The sequence below is a fragment of the Pinus tabuliformis genome, chromosome 3_2, assembly GCF_031772625.1.
Source record: "Pinus tabuliformis cultivar Carrire ecotype Pingquan chromosome 3_2, CPIR1, whole genome shotgun sequence".
In the NCBI taxonomy this organism is placed as follows: Eukaryota; Viridiplantae; Streptophyta; class Pinopsida; order Pinales; family Pinaceae; genus Pinus; species Pinus tabuliformis.
The window spans coordinates 411,999,970-412,013,497 of NC_142302.1; the positions used below are offsets into that span (position 1 = coordinate 411,999,970).

Here is a 13,528-nt window from a genome sequence, read left to right on the forward strand (position 1 = left end):
CTTCAAATTCGGCCAATAATAAAATTTCTTCACTGCTGTCAGTGTCTTTTGATACCCTGGGCGACCCGAATATAGTTTTGCATGAAACTCCCTCAAGATCACCTTCTTGAGCTCACTGTTGTCCGACACATATATCTTGTCTCGAAACATGACCTATCCATCTGCTATAAGGCAATAGTCCAAATCCTATGCACCTGCACCTGTACCACTACCTGTACTTGTACCACAACATATACCCGTACCATTACATATACCCGTACCACTACATGTACATGTACTATCACATGTACTATCACATGTACATATACATGTACTATCACTTTTACCTGTACTTGTACTATCACCTGTACCTATACATGTACCAGTACTCTACTGCAATCTGTGCATAATCTCCATGTACCTGACATCTTGCTAACCTGTTTGCAAGATCCTATCATGTAGATTTGTCCCATAGGAGCTCATAGTTGCTAAGTGATTCACATGTATCCGCCTACTCAGAGCATCTGCCACTCTATTCTCTTTACCTTTGATGTACCTGATCTCAAAATCAAACTCATTGATCGTAGCCAACCACCGAGCCTGCCTGGCGTTCAGATTCAGTTGATCAAATAGATATCAAAAACCACTGTGATCACTCATTAATGTGAATCTCCTGCCCAAAAGATAATGTCTACACATCTTCAATGCATGTATAATCACTGCCAACTCAAGATCATGTGTGGGGTAGTTCTGCTCACGCTCATTCAACTTTCGCGACTCATAGCATACCATCTGTCCATTCTGCATAAGGACTCCACCAAGTCCTCTCTTGCAAGCATCTATTCACACTACAAATTCTTTGTCTAGATCTGCAATCTTTAGCACTGGTGCATGTGTCAACAACTGCTTGAGCTGCTCAAAACTAGCCTCACACTCCTTTGTCCATTCGAACTTCTTACCTTTCCTCTGTAATGATGTGATAAGATAAGCAATATGTGAGAAGTTCCTGATGAACCTCTTGTAGTAGCCTGCCAAACCCATGAATGATCTCACTTCATCCACATTCTTAGGAGCTACCCACTCCATGATGGCTCTTATCTTTTCTGGATCTACTGCAATACCTTCCTTGGATACAACATGCCCCAAGTAGTGTACCTCAATCTTAAAGAAACTACACTTGTTGAGCTTAGCATACAACTGATGATCTCTCAACAAATTCAAAAGTGCTGCTAAATGTTCGACATGCTCTTCCTCATTTTTAGAATATACCAATATATCATCAATGAACACAATAACAAACTTATCCAAATATGGACCCAACACACTATTCATTAAGCTCATAAATGTAGTTGGAGCATTAGTTAAGCCAAATCGAACAACAACAAACTCATAATGCCCATACTTGGTCCTGAATGCGATCTTGTAAATGTCCTCCTCTTTGATGCGTACTTGATGATATCTGGATGTCAAGTCGATTTTAAAGAACACTGTTGCTCCCTTCAGCTGATCGAACAAGTCATCAATCCTTGACAACGAATCCCTATTCTTGATGGTCACTTTGTTCAACTGCCTGTAGTCAATGCATAATCTGACAGTACCATCTTTCTTCCTTACAAACAATACTAGTGCGCCCCAAGGTGATACACTTGGCCTAATGTACCCCTTGTCTAACATTTCCTTCAACTACAACTTTAACTCAATAACTCAGTTGTGCTCATCCTGTAAGGTGCTTTTGATGCTGGAGCTGCCCCTGGCACTAACTCAATAGAAAAGTCTACCTCCCTGTGAGGTGGCAACTCTGTAATGTCCTCAGGAAATACATCCTTGAACTGCTATAAAACTGGGTACCTGCTCAACACATCTGCATCCTCAACTTCCTTATCCTTATCACTAGAAATGTGCACTGCAAATAACTTACACCCTTTCCTGCGACTACGCTTTGCTTGCATAACTGTCACCATCCTAACTGATGTAGATTTCTTCTTACCCTGTAAGACTCTTGGTTTTCCATTGTCATCAACACACTCAATGGCTTTGTCATAACAATCCACTTTGGTTCTATGAAGATATAACCAGTCCATGCCCAACAACATACTATATGATTCCAATGGTAATACATTCAAATGTGTCACGGTAGGCATACAATTCAGGTCAAATGCACAAGCTCTTACACAATGATGAACTTGCTTCTTCGTACTGTAACCAACTACACTAACCAAGACTCTGCATGCAATTCCTTACTCAAACCACACTTATCCACCAAGTCAGGACTAACATAGCTATAATTAGATCCAGGGTCAATAAAAATAAAAATAACATGATCACAAAGCTTACTGTCCATCTCAATGATAGATACCTGATGATTTGCCTATTTGTTATCTAATGCTACATAGATACATGGAATACTCCAACCAACACTCCCAATAGTTTGTGCCTCCTGCACACTATATATCTAAGGTCTACCACCCTAATTCTACAGACAATCTCTCCTGTGATGATCCTTGCCACATATCCAACACTCTATAGGCTTCCAACCCGTCTCCTTGTTTTATTCTCCTTATCAAAATCCCTATCTTCTATTAGATGCATTGAAATTCTTAGGTGGTGTGACATTCTCCTTGTTACCTGTATCTTGAAGCCTTGCTCTCTTTCTATCCCATTTGCCTTTGTTCTTTGCATTACCTCTCTAGTCTGGCTTAGTCTCAGTTCTGCACTTTGATTCTTCATAGCAATACCTTAGCTTCAGAATGGTATCCTCCAATGATCTAGGCTCATCGAACTCAATTCTGTCTTTAAATGCGACCGATAACCCACTAATGAACCTCTGAATCTTGGCCTTTTCCTCTGTGAGATAAGACACATACCTCAACAACTCCAAGAACCTGCTAGTGTACTCATCATCTGTCATGGAACCCATCTTTAGCTCATAAAATTCTTTTGCTCTGTCATTAAGGTATATCTCTGACAAGTACTTCTTCTTGAATAGCTGCTCAAACTCACTCCAAGTCAAATCATCCTCATGAATGCATCTAGCATTCTTCACACCTTCCCACCAAATGTTTGCCTTACCTTTGAGACTGAATGTAGCCACTCTAGCTTTCAAGTTCTTTGAATAGTCATGCAACTTGAAGAATTTCCGCATGCCAAGAAACCATGCCTCTGCATCATGTGGTTTCTTCATATCTACATCAAATGTTGGTGGCTTTGCTTTCTTAAACTCATCCGACAAATATCCCCTATCACTTCTCCTGTAAGGATGATACCGATGACGATCATGGTGCTTATCTGAATCAGAACTAGAATCATACTTGTGCCTATCCCTTCTCCTATTTGGAGTGTCCAACCATCTGCCATCTCTGATTGTGTCATCTCTATCTAATTTGTGACCACCATGCGACCAACTACCATATGCCCCATTATTTCTATCCTCTTGCTCATAGCTGATCCGACGTGGTCCCTGTCATTACAAATCTGACAAACTCTAAAGTATTACTGCATTTACCTCTACTTGTTTCTCCTGTGCCTGTATGATTTTGTCATTATATGCCTTACAACTCCTTATTTCTTCCTTTAAGCTTCTCAGTGTAACTTCCAAATCAGAAGAGTTCCCAACACCATACCGCTCTTCAGATTCATAGGGAGAGTCTTTGTAGTCAACCATCTTGCTAGCCGTTTGATAATTCTTTCTGTAAGGTATATCATGTTAGCTAAACCAAATCACAATAAACCAACATACCTTAGTATAGGTTGGAGAGGATACCTTGTCTGCAAGATCAACAAATTAGCATGATACATATATAACATAATCATGACAACATATAGAAACATAAAACACAAGCATATGACCATGCAACCACCATTCTAGCTAGGGTCTAGCCATCAATGCATGATCTCAACAACAACACACACCATGACCTTATGCATGACAACCACTATCATTACATCACTATAAACTTGACCATATGCAAACATGAACATGCATAAGTGATGTGTAAACATCCACACATATGCATAAACATGTATGATTAAGCATGAATGAACGATACTTGATATCAACCTTCAAGAATGATACATGCAACCAAGCATACAAGAATGTAACCAATCAAGCAATATTGCAACAAAAAATACTACAACGATATATGTAAGCGACATAAATCAACATGTAACCCATCATATACTCACGATGTTGCATTCCACCACAAGAACCTCAAGTTTCACTTGACGACATCACTACAACCATGAACAACATCATGCAAATGCAACAAGCACATGGAATGCAAGTGTGAGAGACACACATGTGACTAACATGCATGCATGACCAACACATAGTTCATCCAGTCTGAGGGGTGAACCATGCTCTAATACCACTATGTAACAGCCTCCTCCCACATATACCCAAGCAACAGACCAACCGGGGTAAACATGCGATGAGAGGCCACTATGATATGATTCGACCTCCTAAGTCACGTTAAGGAAGTGGAATCAATGGAAACACACCATACATACATTAATCGTGAGCTATAGGATCCTCATGGACCAATCCAATGCTTTAGACAACTTTCCTTGGGGTCCCACTGAACTTTTGGACAACTTAAGCCTCAATCGCTCTCATCCTATAGGAATGAGGGCAACCAAAAACCTAAAGTCACTCTCACATGCTTGCTTGTCAGTGACCAAAGACCAAAACTGTCAGTGTTATGCCAATGACTCTGGGATTTGAGCCACTTTTTCAGGCCGAGAGCCTAGGTCACTGCCTAGAATTGAAACATCTCTTCAAATAAGCAAAATAACATGGAAATGATAGTACTAAAGCAATCACTTGTTCAAGACCTTGACTAGACTCTTACTAGCCATGATAGGCATTTCGTCAAACATATTGCAAATGTGTAATCTATAGGTGTAATTAATAGTTTTGAGAATATGGGTCTCATAATTAACTGAGAATCACTAATAACCATTAATGTCTCAACACATCAACCACCATTCCATCCATTAGGTCATAGATACATTGATCATTCAATTACAAGTAAAAACATGATGAGAGCCACACATGGCTGCTGTCATAAAACACATACATAACCAACATAATAGCAACATAAATACTCATGAAAGTACAATCATATAGACCACATATAATCCATCAAAATGCTCATAGAAATACAAGGATAAATACCCTTTCATTAATGATGCAAAATCCAAACCTGGGATGGGACTTCCATGTTCCACCCGACCGTAGAATGGCTGAGCCAAATCTCTCTTCAACCATTCACCCTTGTGCCATATTCCAAGAATGAATGTGGGATCTCATAGAACACATCAATCAAAACTCATACAGGGCTTCTAGAGGCCATCCACCTCAACCCATCAAGCAGTGATTCCACCTCACGGTCGAACATCATAAAACCATCATTAGATTGGTCTCCATCCAAGCCTTCTAGGGCTTCTAGAGTGTTTGTTCCAACCAAGGCTTCCAAGACTAGTAACTCAACCCACAACTGTTGCCGGGCTTCCAGAGCGTTTGTCCAACCATGGCGTCCAGGGCTAGTAACTTAACCCACCAAGGGCTTTCAGAGCGTTTGTCCAACCAAGGCTTATAGGACTAGTAACTCAACCCAAGTTGTTATAGGACTTCCAGAGTGTTGTCCAACCAAGGCTTCCAGGAACTAATAACTCAACCCAAGCTAAGGAACATGAGAACCAACCAAAACAAAACAATGAAAATAAACCCACAATCACCATGGCTATCCAGGAAATGACAAGGCTAGGTAATCCATTGTCAATCCAGACAATCCTCCATGCCAATGACATATCATAACCAAGAAACCACATGCATGTGCCATGCATGCCAAAAATAGTGAAGGAAACATACATGTAACTCGGTACCTGCAAGAAAATATGATGTAGCTACTGATCCCGATTCGCCCTTCGTCCAATATATATGTTCGTTTGCCTAACGAATTATCAAGGGTCGTGTTCGTGTGACCCATTCAGCTTATCCGACCCGTTTCGTTTACTTCACCTCGTTGACTCGTTCAACTCACACGGTCGACCTGCCTCATTTTCTCCACCTGGCTGACCCATGTGACTCATTTCGTTCAGTCGACCCGTGTGATTCGTGCAACTCACACAGTTGATCCGACTTGTTTAGGTGGACACCCTTCGACGCCCTCGCACGAACTGTCCGCATGACCTCGTCACACTTCGTTGTGTTGGGTAGGCGCTCACCACTACTACGCGCCCGCCTCACATGTCGCATGTTTTTAGTTAAACGCGTCTGGGTGACTCACCCCTCAGTTATATGCACGCGCCCCTTTGACTCGCCCATGTGCGTTCGGTTAAACATGCCCACTTTCCTCGAGTTGGTGGATCATCACGGACGCTCGTCCAACTCGAGGCTCTGACAACGTGGGTGCTATTCGTCACCTAACTATCCTACTCTTAGGCATGCACCCCCATCGAGCTCATTAAGAAATATATTTTAAAAACAAAAATATAAATATTTAAAATACAATTAAATTTATAATCAAATTTAAAAAAATATATATTCAAAAATTAAAATTCATAAAAAAATATTACATATTCATTTTCCAATTTTTATATTTTATATAATAAATAAACCATGCACACATTTTTAACAGTTTACCTGACAATTTTTTTTCCCGTGGGAAGCCTGGACTTTAACAAAAATTTAATTAAAAAAAGAATATATTTTAAAAACAAAAAACATAAAATACACTAAAATTTATATTCAAATTTAAAAAATAAAAAATTTGAAAAATTAAAATTCATATAAAAAATATTACATATTCATTTTTCGACTTTTACATTTTTAACAATTTTATCATGATAGATTTTTTTTTTTTTTTTTTTTTTAAGCTAGGCTTCTACCCCTTCGGTTCCCCATGAGATTTGAACCTATGACCTAATAAGGACTAAACCCCTTGGTACACGTCATGGGTACTGTGATAAATCTATCCTCTGTATAAGTAAACATGGCAAGGACTAAACCCCACAGAAACCAATTGGTACACCTCATAGATACCGTGATAAATCTATCCTCTATATAACATAGTAAACATAAAACTCGGTGTGATTGAAAAATCATATGACAAGTTTGGCCTTCTTTTATGAGAACACAATATAATATGTTAAAGAAATCATATGGAAAGTTCAATTTTACTTATTATTTTGGTCAAACCCATATATTTGACAAAAAAAAATAAAATAAAATTTTCTATAGTTTAACTTGCAAATTAAAATTTATTATTTATTTTAAATTCCATTACTTGAAATCTTATTTTATTTTACAATAATTTCAAGTAAATATTGTAGTGTACCAACCAATTAATAAATTTTTTTATTTATTTTAAATTCCATTACTTGAAATCTTAATTTATTTTACAATAATTTCAAGTAAATATTGTAGTGTACCAACCAATCAAATTAAATTTAAACTAAAATGTACCACTTGTTAATTCAAATTAAATTTAAACTAAAATGTACCATTTATAGATTAAAAAACATAATAAATATTTTATAGCAACATCAAAATATTTTATTTAAACTAAACTACAGTCAAAATTAACCATACAGCCTTATTTATTTCTCATTATATAACTAAATAACTTTAATTTTTTTTAATGCAACCTTAGTATTTACGTCTGCTTCCCACCTATTCAATATTAAATTAAAACACAACGATCTTTACTGCTAATTTCAAAAATTCCAAAAAACCAAAGGCCTACAGTGCGACGTTTCTCTCGCGAGTCGGCACAATAATTGTATCATCGTTTTCCCTATAAAATATGGCTGTCACTCTTTCAGTTTTAGCATCGTTTTCCCTATAAAATATGGCTGTCACTCTTTCAGTTTTAGCCTAAAAGTCGAGTTTCGGCCTTTCAGGCTCTCATAAAAAAACCAATCTCTTTTGTTTGATTTTCAAGAGGGCAGGGCTAGTTCGCTCGAATACGCCAGAATTCTGAGCACCCCATTTAAATTCAGGCAGCAAGGTTTGCGTTTCAGGAGTCCATAATCGATCTATCTTTTTTTCTGGTTCCTTCATTTTCGCAAGAAGAAGAGCAGTTTCTGGTTGATTTTTTTGTGCATTTGAACGCTCATTAGGTTATTTGTAGGTTAATCCATTGCTTTGTTACCTCGGGCTCAAAGACAAAATAAATCATATACAGACCTAAACAATCTTCTTTCGGTCCTCGATCTCTAAATACCATTGAAATTTCCAGGAAAACAATGTCTGACAGGGAAATAAATGACGGAAGGGGGCCGTCTAGGAAATCGTCTACAGACGACGATGCTTTGTCTGGAGAAGACCGAAAGAGTAAAAGTCATTTAGAGGGAAAACACTATGAAGATGGCGAGTATCGGCCGGAAATAGGGGATGCCTATCATTCCAGAAGTAGGAGAAAGACTTCTGTTGATAGCGGTGACGAGGATAGGGATCTTGATGATTATGGCAGTAGGCAGCGCAAATCAGTTGATGGGAAATCGCGCCGCGTGAGGGTTTCTGGTGGTGGAAGAGATATGGCTGATGCGTACGGGGTGAATTCTGAAGACGAAAAGAGCGAGAGAAAGAATTCTGGAACTAGAAGCAGTGCGTCTATTGACAGGGATACTGCTAGGGTTTCGGATGGAAAACCTAGCAATGAACAGGATAATGGCAGGCGGCAACAATCGGATGATGAAAAATCTAGCCGTGAAAGATACGGCAGAAGAGAAAAATATGTGGATGAAGAAGAAGGGAGGGGGAGAGATTCCAAAGACGAAAAGAAAGGCAGAGAGCGCTTGCAAAGCAGTAGGGATGCAGATAGAAGGGATGGAAAACTTGAGAGCAGTACGCGGCGTCGGCATTGGCACCAGCATCGTTCCGATCACGATGATGATGATGGCAGTGATGAAGAAAAGAGAAATAAAACCAGGAACAAGGGAAGAGAATATACAGGTGGTTCTTTAAATGGAGGAAGAGTGCAGGATGAGGAAAACAGTGATGTTGATCGGGCCAATGGCAATCGGAGAGATGATTATAGCAGGAAAAAGTTTTCGGATTACGAAGCAGATAGAGGCGGCAAAGACAGGTCCTCAGATGGCCGGAAAAGGCGTTCCAAAGAAGAATCTGATAGAGGGAGGGAGAGACACTTAGATTATGACAGGAAAAGGCATTCCCAGGATGAATTAGACAGAGGTAGGGGAAGATATGAAGATGGTGCTGAAAAGTATGAAGAGAAGAGAAGACGGTATGATGATGATAGAAGATACAGGGACAGTGCTGAACACAAGGTGAACCAAAGCAGTGGAAAATATGAAGACAATTACAAGAGATCAAGGTCGAGCCTTTCGCACAAGGACTCAGATGCGAGTGTGGACAGACACAACCGTGAACAGAGGAGGGATGCTGATACTTCTAAAAATGGGACAGTAGGGGTCAGAGAAGGAAACATTACTGTGGAATTGCCAAAACCAAAGGCCCCCGTTGTCTCAACTGGAAAAGAGGGAGTTTTAAACACTGAAAAGGCGCTTGGAAGAAGTGGTGGTGTTTATGTTCCTCCTTTCAAGCTGGCCCAAATGATGAAAGATTTGCAAGATAAAAGCAGCTTGGAATATCAGCGTATGTCTTGGGATGCTCTTCGTAAAAGTATCAATGGGCTTGTAAACAAAGTGAACGCATCAAACATTAAAAACATTATTCCAGAGCTCTTTGCAGAGAACCTCATCCGGGGAAGAGGTCTATTTTGTAGGTCATGTATGAAATCCCAGATGGCATCACCTGGATTTACTGATGTTTTTGCTGCCTTGGTTGCTGTGGTGAATACAAAGTTTCCAGAAGTTGGTAATCTCCTTTTGAGAAGAATTATTTTGCAGCTTAAGAGGGCTTTCAAACGCAATGACAAGGTTGGTTGTCTTTGTCTTGTTAGCTAATTGTTAGCCTTGTCAATTCCTTTTGTTTTTGAAGCTATTTTTGGCATGATATGCTTATTTTCTCTTTAACTATTATGCAGCCTCTGTTACTAGCAGCAACAAAATTCATAGCTCACCTAGCGAACCAGCAAGTTGCACATGAGATCATTGCTTTGGAACTTCTTACTGTTTTGCTGGAGAATCCTACAGACGATAGTGTTGAGGTATACAATAGTAGCTTATGTTTACATTGTTTGTTATTATGTTTAACGGATACTGGCTCGTTGGGGATTTTCTCAATGTTGCATTTCTTTTTTAAACATGTCGATATTTAAGATAAGTTCACTTTCCTTCAGGTTGCTGTTGGATTTGTAAAGGAATGCGGGTCCATGCTTCAAGACCTATCACCTCAAGGCCTCTATGGTAAGATAACATAAGAGCAAGCCTTTGCCCTTTGCTAGTGTCTGAATGCTTGAAAGATCTGAAGAGTTTAATCATGAGTTGATTACTGTGCTAGGAATCTCAGCACAGGATTGCAGTTACTGATAATTATGCCAAATAAAATTTAATCCTACATCTTTCGAAGATAATGAATTTGAATTGTCAACCTTTAAATCTAAAGTTCTTTTTGTACTACTTACCAAATTAAGATAAGGTGTAAATAAGTAACCCGCCATTATACCCATGCTTTTTTCAAGGATTTGAGTATGATATGTGAAATTAAATTTGACTTAGATCTGCCTTTTTTCGTATCTTAAAATTAACTATCGATTTAATTCAAAGATTCAATAGGTATTTTAATTTAATCTATCTGAAAGTATCTATCATAATATAGGATCTGTTTAAATCACACTTACTGCAAGTTTCTTATTAGGGTTACATAAAATGTTGTGGTGACTTAGAATTCAATTGTGTGAAGGAATTTTTGAGCGATTTAGGGGTATTCTTCATGAGGGAGAAATTGACAAACGAGTGCAGTTTTCAATTGAAGGACTCTTTGCAATTCGCAAAGCCAATTTCCAGGTATGATATGATGCAATTCCTGTTTGTGCTGTAGTTGCTGGTTTTCAATGATATGTGCAGGAGTTTTTAGTATTTTTTGGAATTTTGTAGGGTTATCCTGCTATTCGTCCAGAACTGGATCTTGTGGAGCAAGAAGATCAGTTTACCCATGAATTTTCCCTAGAAGATGAGCTTGATCAAGAAGTTGGCCTTGGTATATTTTGTTAGATTTACTTCATTAATTTAGCGTCTTATTTTAAATTTGACAAAATCTATATGATTTGTATGCCTTTTTGTTTTAAGCATGCTGTATTAAAGTCTCGGTTTTGCATCTTTGGGATGTGTAACAGATATTTTCAAGCCAGATCCAGATTTTTTGGAGCACGAGAAAGCTTATGAAAACCTTAAGAAAGATATCCTTGGAGAGGAATCTTCAGATGAAGTAGAAGGAGAGAATGATTCAGATCAGGAGTCAGATGAAGATGAAGATGAAGAGGAAGAACAAGAGGAACAGCTCCGCATACAGGATGAAACTGAGACCAACTTGGTAAATTTAAGACGTACAATTTACTTGACAATCATGTCAAGTGTTGATTTTGAGGAAGCTGGTCATAAGCTGCTAAAGATCAAGCTTGAACCTGGACAAGAGGTACTAATCATGTCTCTGTGGATGCTGAATTGGCCATTTCCCTTTCATCAGATTGTTTGCTAAATGATAAAATTAACCTTATTAAAATGTGTTAGTGAAATGTTGACAATGCAGATTCTGAATTTAAAAATTTGTGATTTTGTAGATGGAGTTATGCATCATGTTGTTAGAATGCTGCAGTCAAGAGAGGACATACCTGCGTTACTATGGTCTCCTGGGGCAGAGATTTTGTATGATCAACAAAATCTATCAGGAGTTTTTTGATAAGTGTTTTGTACAACAGTACTCTATGATCCACAGGCTGGAAACAAATAAGTTGCGTAATGTTGCAAAATTCTTTGCACATTTACTTGGTACAGATGCCCTTCCATGGCATTGTCTTGCTTACATACGTCTGACAGAAGAGGATACAACTTCATCATCCCGCATTTTTATAAAGATCCTCTTCCAGGTAAGGTGCAACTTTAATTGTACTGAATTCTTTTCTGTTTTCCCAGGGAAAAAATTCCTGTAATGTTTTTTAATAAAAAGCAAAATTACAGTTGACAAAGATGCTATATGTATTCAGTTCTAGTCTCTTAGGTCCAGAAGGGAATGACATTTTCAGGTCTCATTATAAAACATATCATAAAGCTGCTACATATATTCATAAAATTTTTCCAGTACAATGATCATCTTATACTCTGGCATTTCAAATATCATCCCAACATCAGATAAGGAGTCCTGAATAAACTGGAGGATATACATATAGGTCCAAAATGTTTTGAAAACTGCATTAGATTTAAATAAAACTGATAGACATGAGTAAATTCTGTTCAACAGACGGCTTGATATTTTGTTTTACCTGATACAGGGGAAATACAAATAAAATATTTAGGCTTTGAATTGGCACATTTTAAGTGTAAATTGCCATTTTCTTCAAACAACTCTGCATTTCTGGCCAACTAAACTCCCCATGCTATATTTTAGAGGAAGATGCCTAAATTTTCCTGTGTCAGTGTTCTGGTGTCAGTGTCGTAGTGCCTCAATGGAATATGCTGCCCATACATTGTTCAAACCTCTTAGACCTTCTACTCCCCTTGATGATTGATTAACATAGGTACAAGACTATAAGATGATTGTTGTTTCCTCATCTTGCTGACATAAACAGCACCAACATTCCTTAAAAATTCCTCCTCTGCAATATATCCCATGTAAGAGCTTTATTGTATAGGAGAAGCTTGATGAAAACTTTGGATTTTGATGGCAGATTAATATTATTTGAATTTAATGATATTGCAGGAGCTGGCGGAGCAGCTTGGCATACGATTGCTTAATGAAAGGTTGAATGATCCTACGATGCAGGATTCATTTGAGTCAATTTTCCCAAAGGACAATCCTAAGAACTCACGATTTGCCATCAACTTTTTCACCTCCATTGGTCTTGGTGGTATAACTGAGAGTTTGCGTGAATATTTGAAGAATATGCCAAGGCTTATAATGCAGCAGCAAAAGCCCATTTCTGAATCAGATGCCTCAAGTTCTGATGATGATTCCTCTAGTTCTACAGGGTCGTCCGACTCTGATAGCTCAGAATCAGAGTCTGAGAGTGAAAGTCAGAATGAGCGGAAGAGAAAAAGGAAAAATACCAGGGTTTCTTCTGCTTCTGAGAGTGAGAGTGAGGATGAGAGAAGGAGAAGGAAGAAGACCAGGAAATCTTCTCATTCTGAGAGTCAAAGTGAAAGTGATAGTGACAGGAAGAAAGTCAAAAGAAAGAGAAGGTCGTAGAAGTACTTCCATTTAGTGAAAGTCTTTGGTGGAAGCTATATTTCTGAAGCTCAGAAATTGAAGGGAATCCTACAGCTTCTTGAGTTTTGTTTCCTATTGTGGTTATTATAAGATACCACAATGCTGTATTATGTACTTATGAGGTGGATACTGGTGTACTTTATCTCCCTTCTATAGAGAAAAGTTGTCTCTCTAACGGTGTGCTATAGATGTTGAATTTTG

At 38.4% G+C, this 13,528-nt stretch overlaps 1 protein-coding gene across 2 annotated transcripts; it reads left to right on the forward strand.

Annotated features, from left to right (window-relative positions):
• The first annotated feature begins 7,796 nt into the window (after positions 1 to 7,796).
• LOC149181125 (MIF4G domain-containing protein / MA3 domain-containing protein) lies at positions 7,797 to 13,421 on the forward strand. Of its 2 annotated transcripts, XM_089416456.1 has the most exons (9): positions 7,797 to 7,988; positions 8,220 to 9,882; positions 9,990 to 10,112; positions 10,245 to 10,311; positions 10,808 to 10,911; positions 11,002 to 11,104; positions 11,241 to 11,539; positions 11,685 to 11,990; positions 12,821 to 13,421. In XM_089416456.1, the coding sequence occupies exons 2-9, from the start codon at positions 8,227 to 8,229 to the stop codon at positions 13,304 to 13,306; spliced, it is 3,144 nt and encodes a 1,047-aa protein (XP_089272582.1). In that variant the 5' UTR covers positions 7,797 to 7,988; positions 8,220 to 8,226; the 3' UTR covers positions 13,307 to 13,421. The 2 variants fall into 2 exon arrangements, with proteins under 2 accessions (XP_089272582.1, XP_089272581.1); XM_089416455.1 differs by having other exon boundaries at positions 7,797 to 9,882.
• Positions 13,422 to 13,528: the final 107 nt, after the last annotated feature.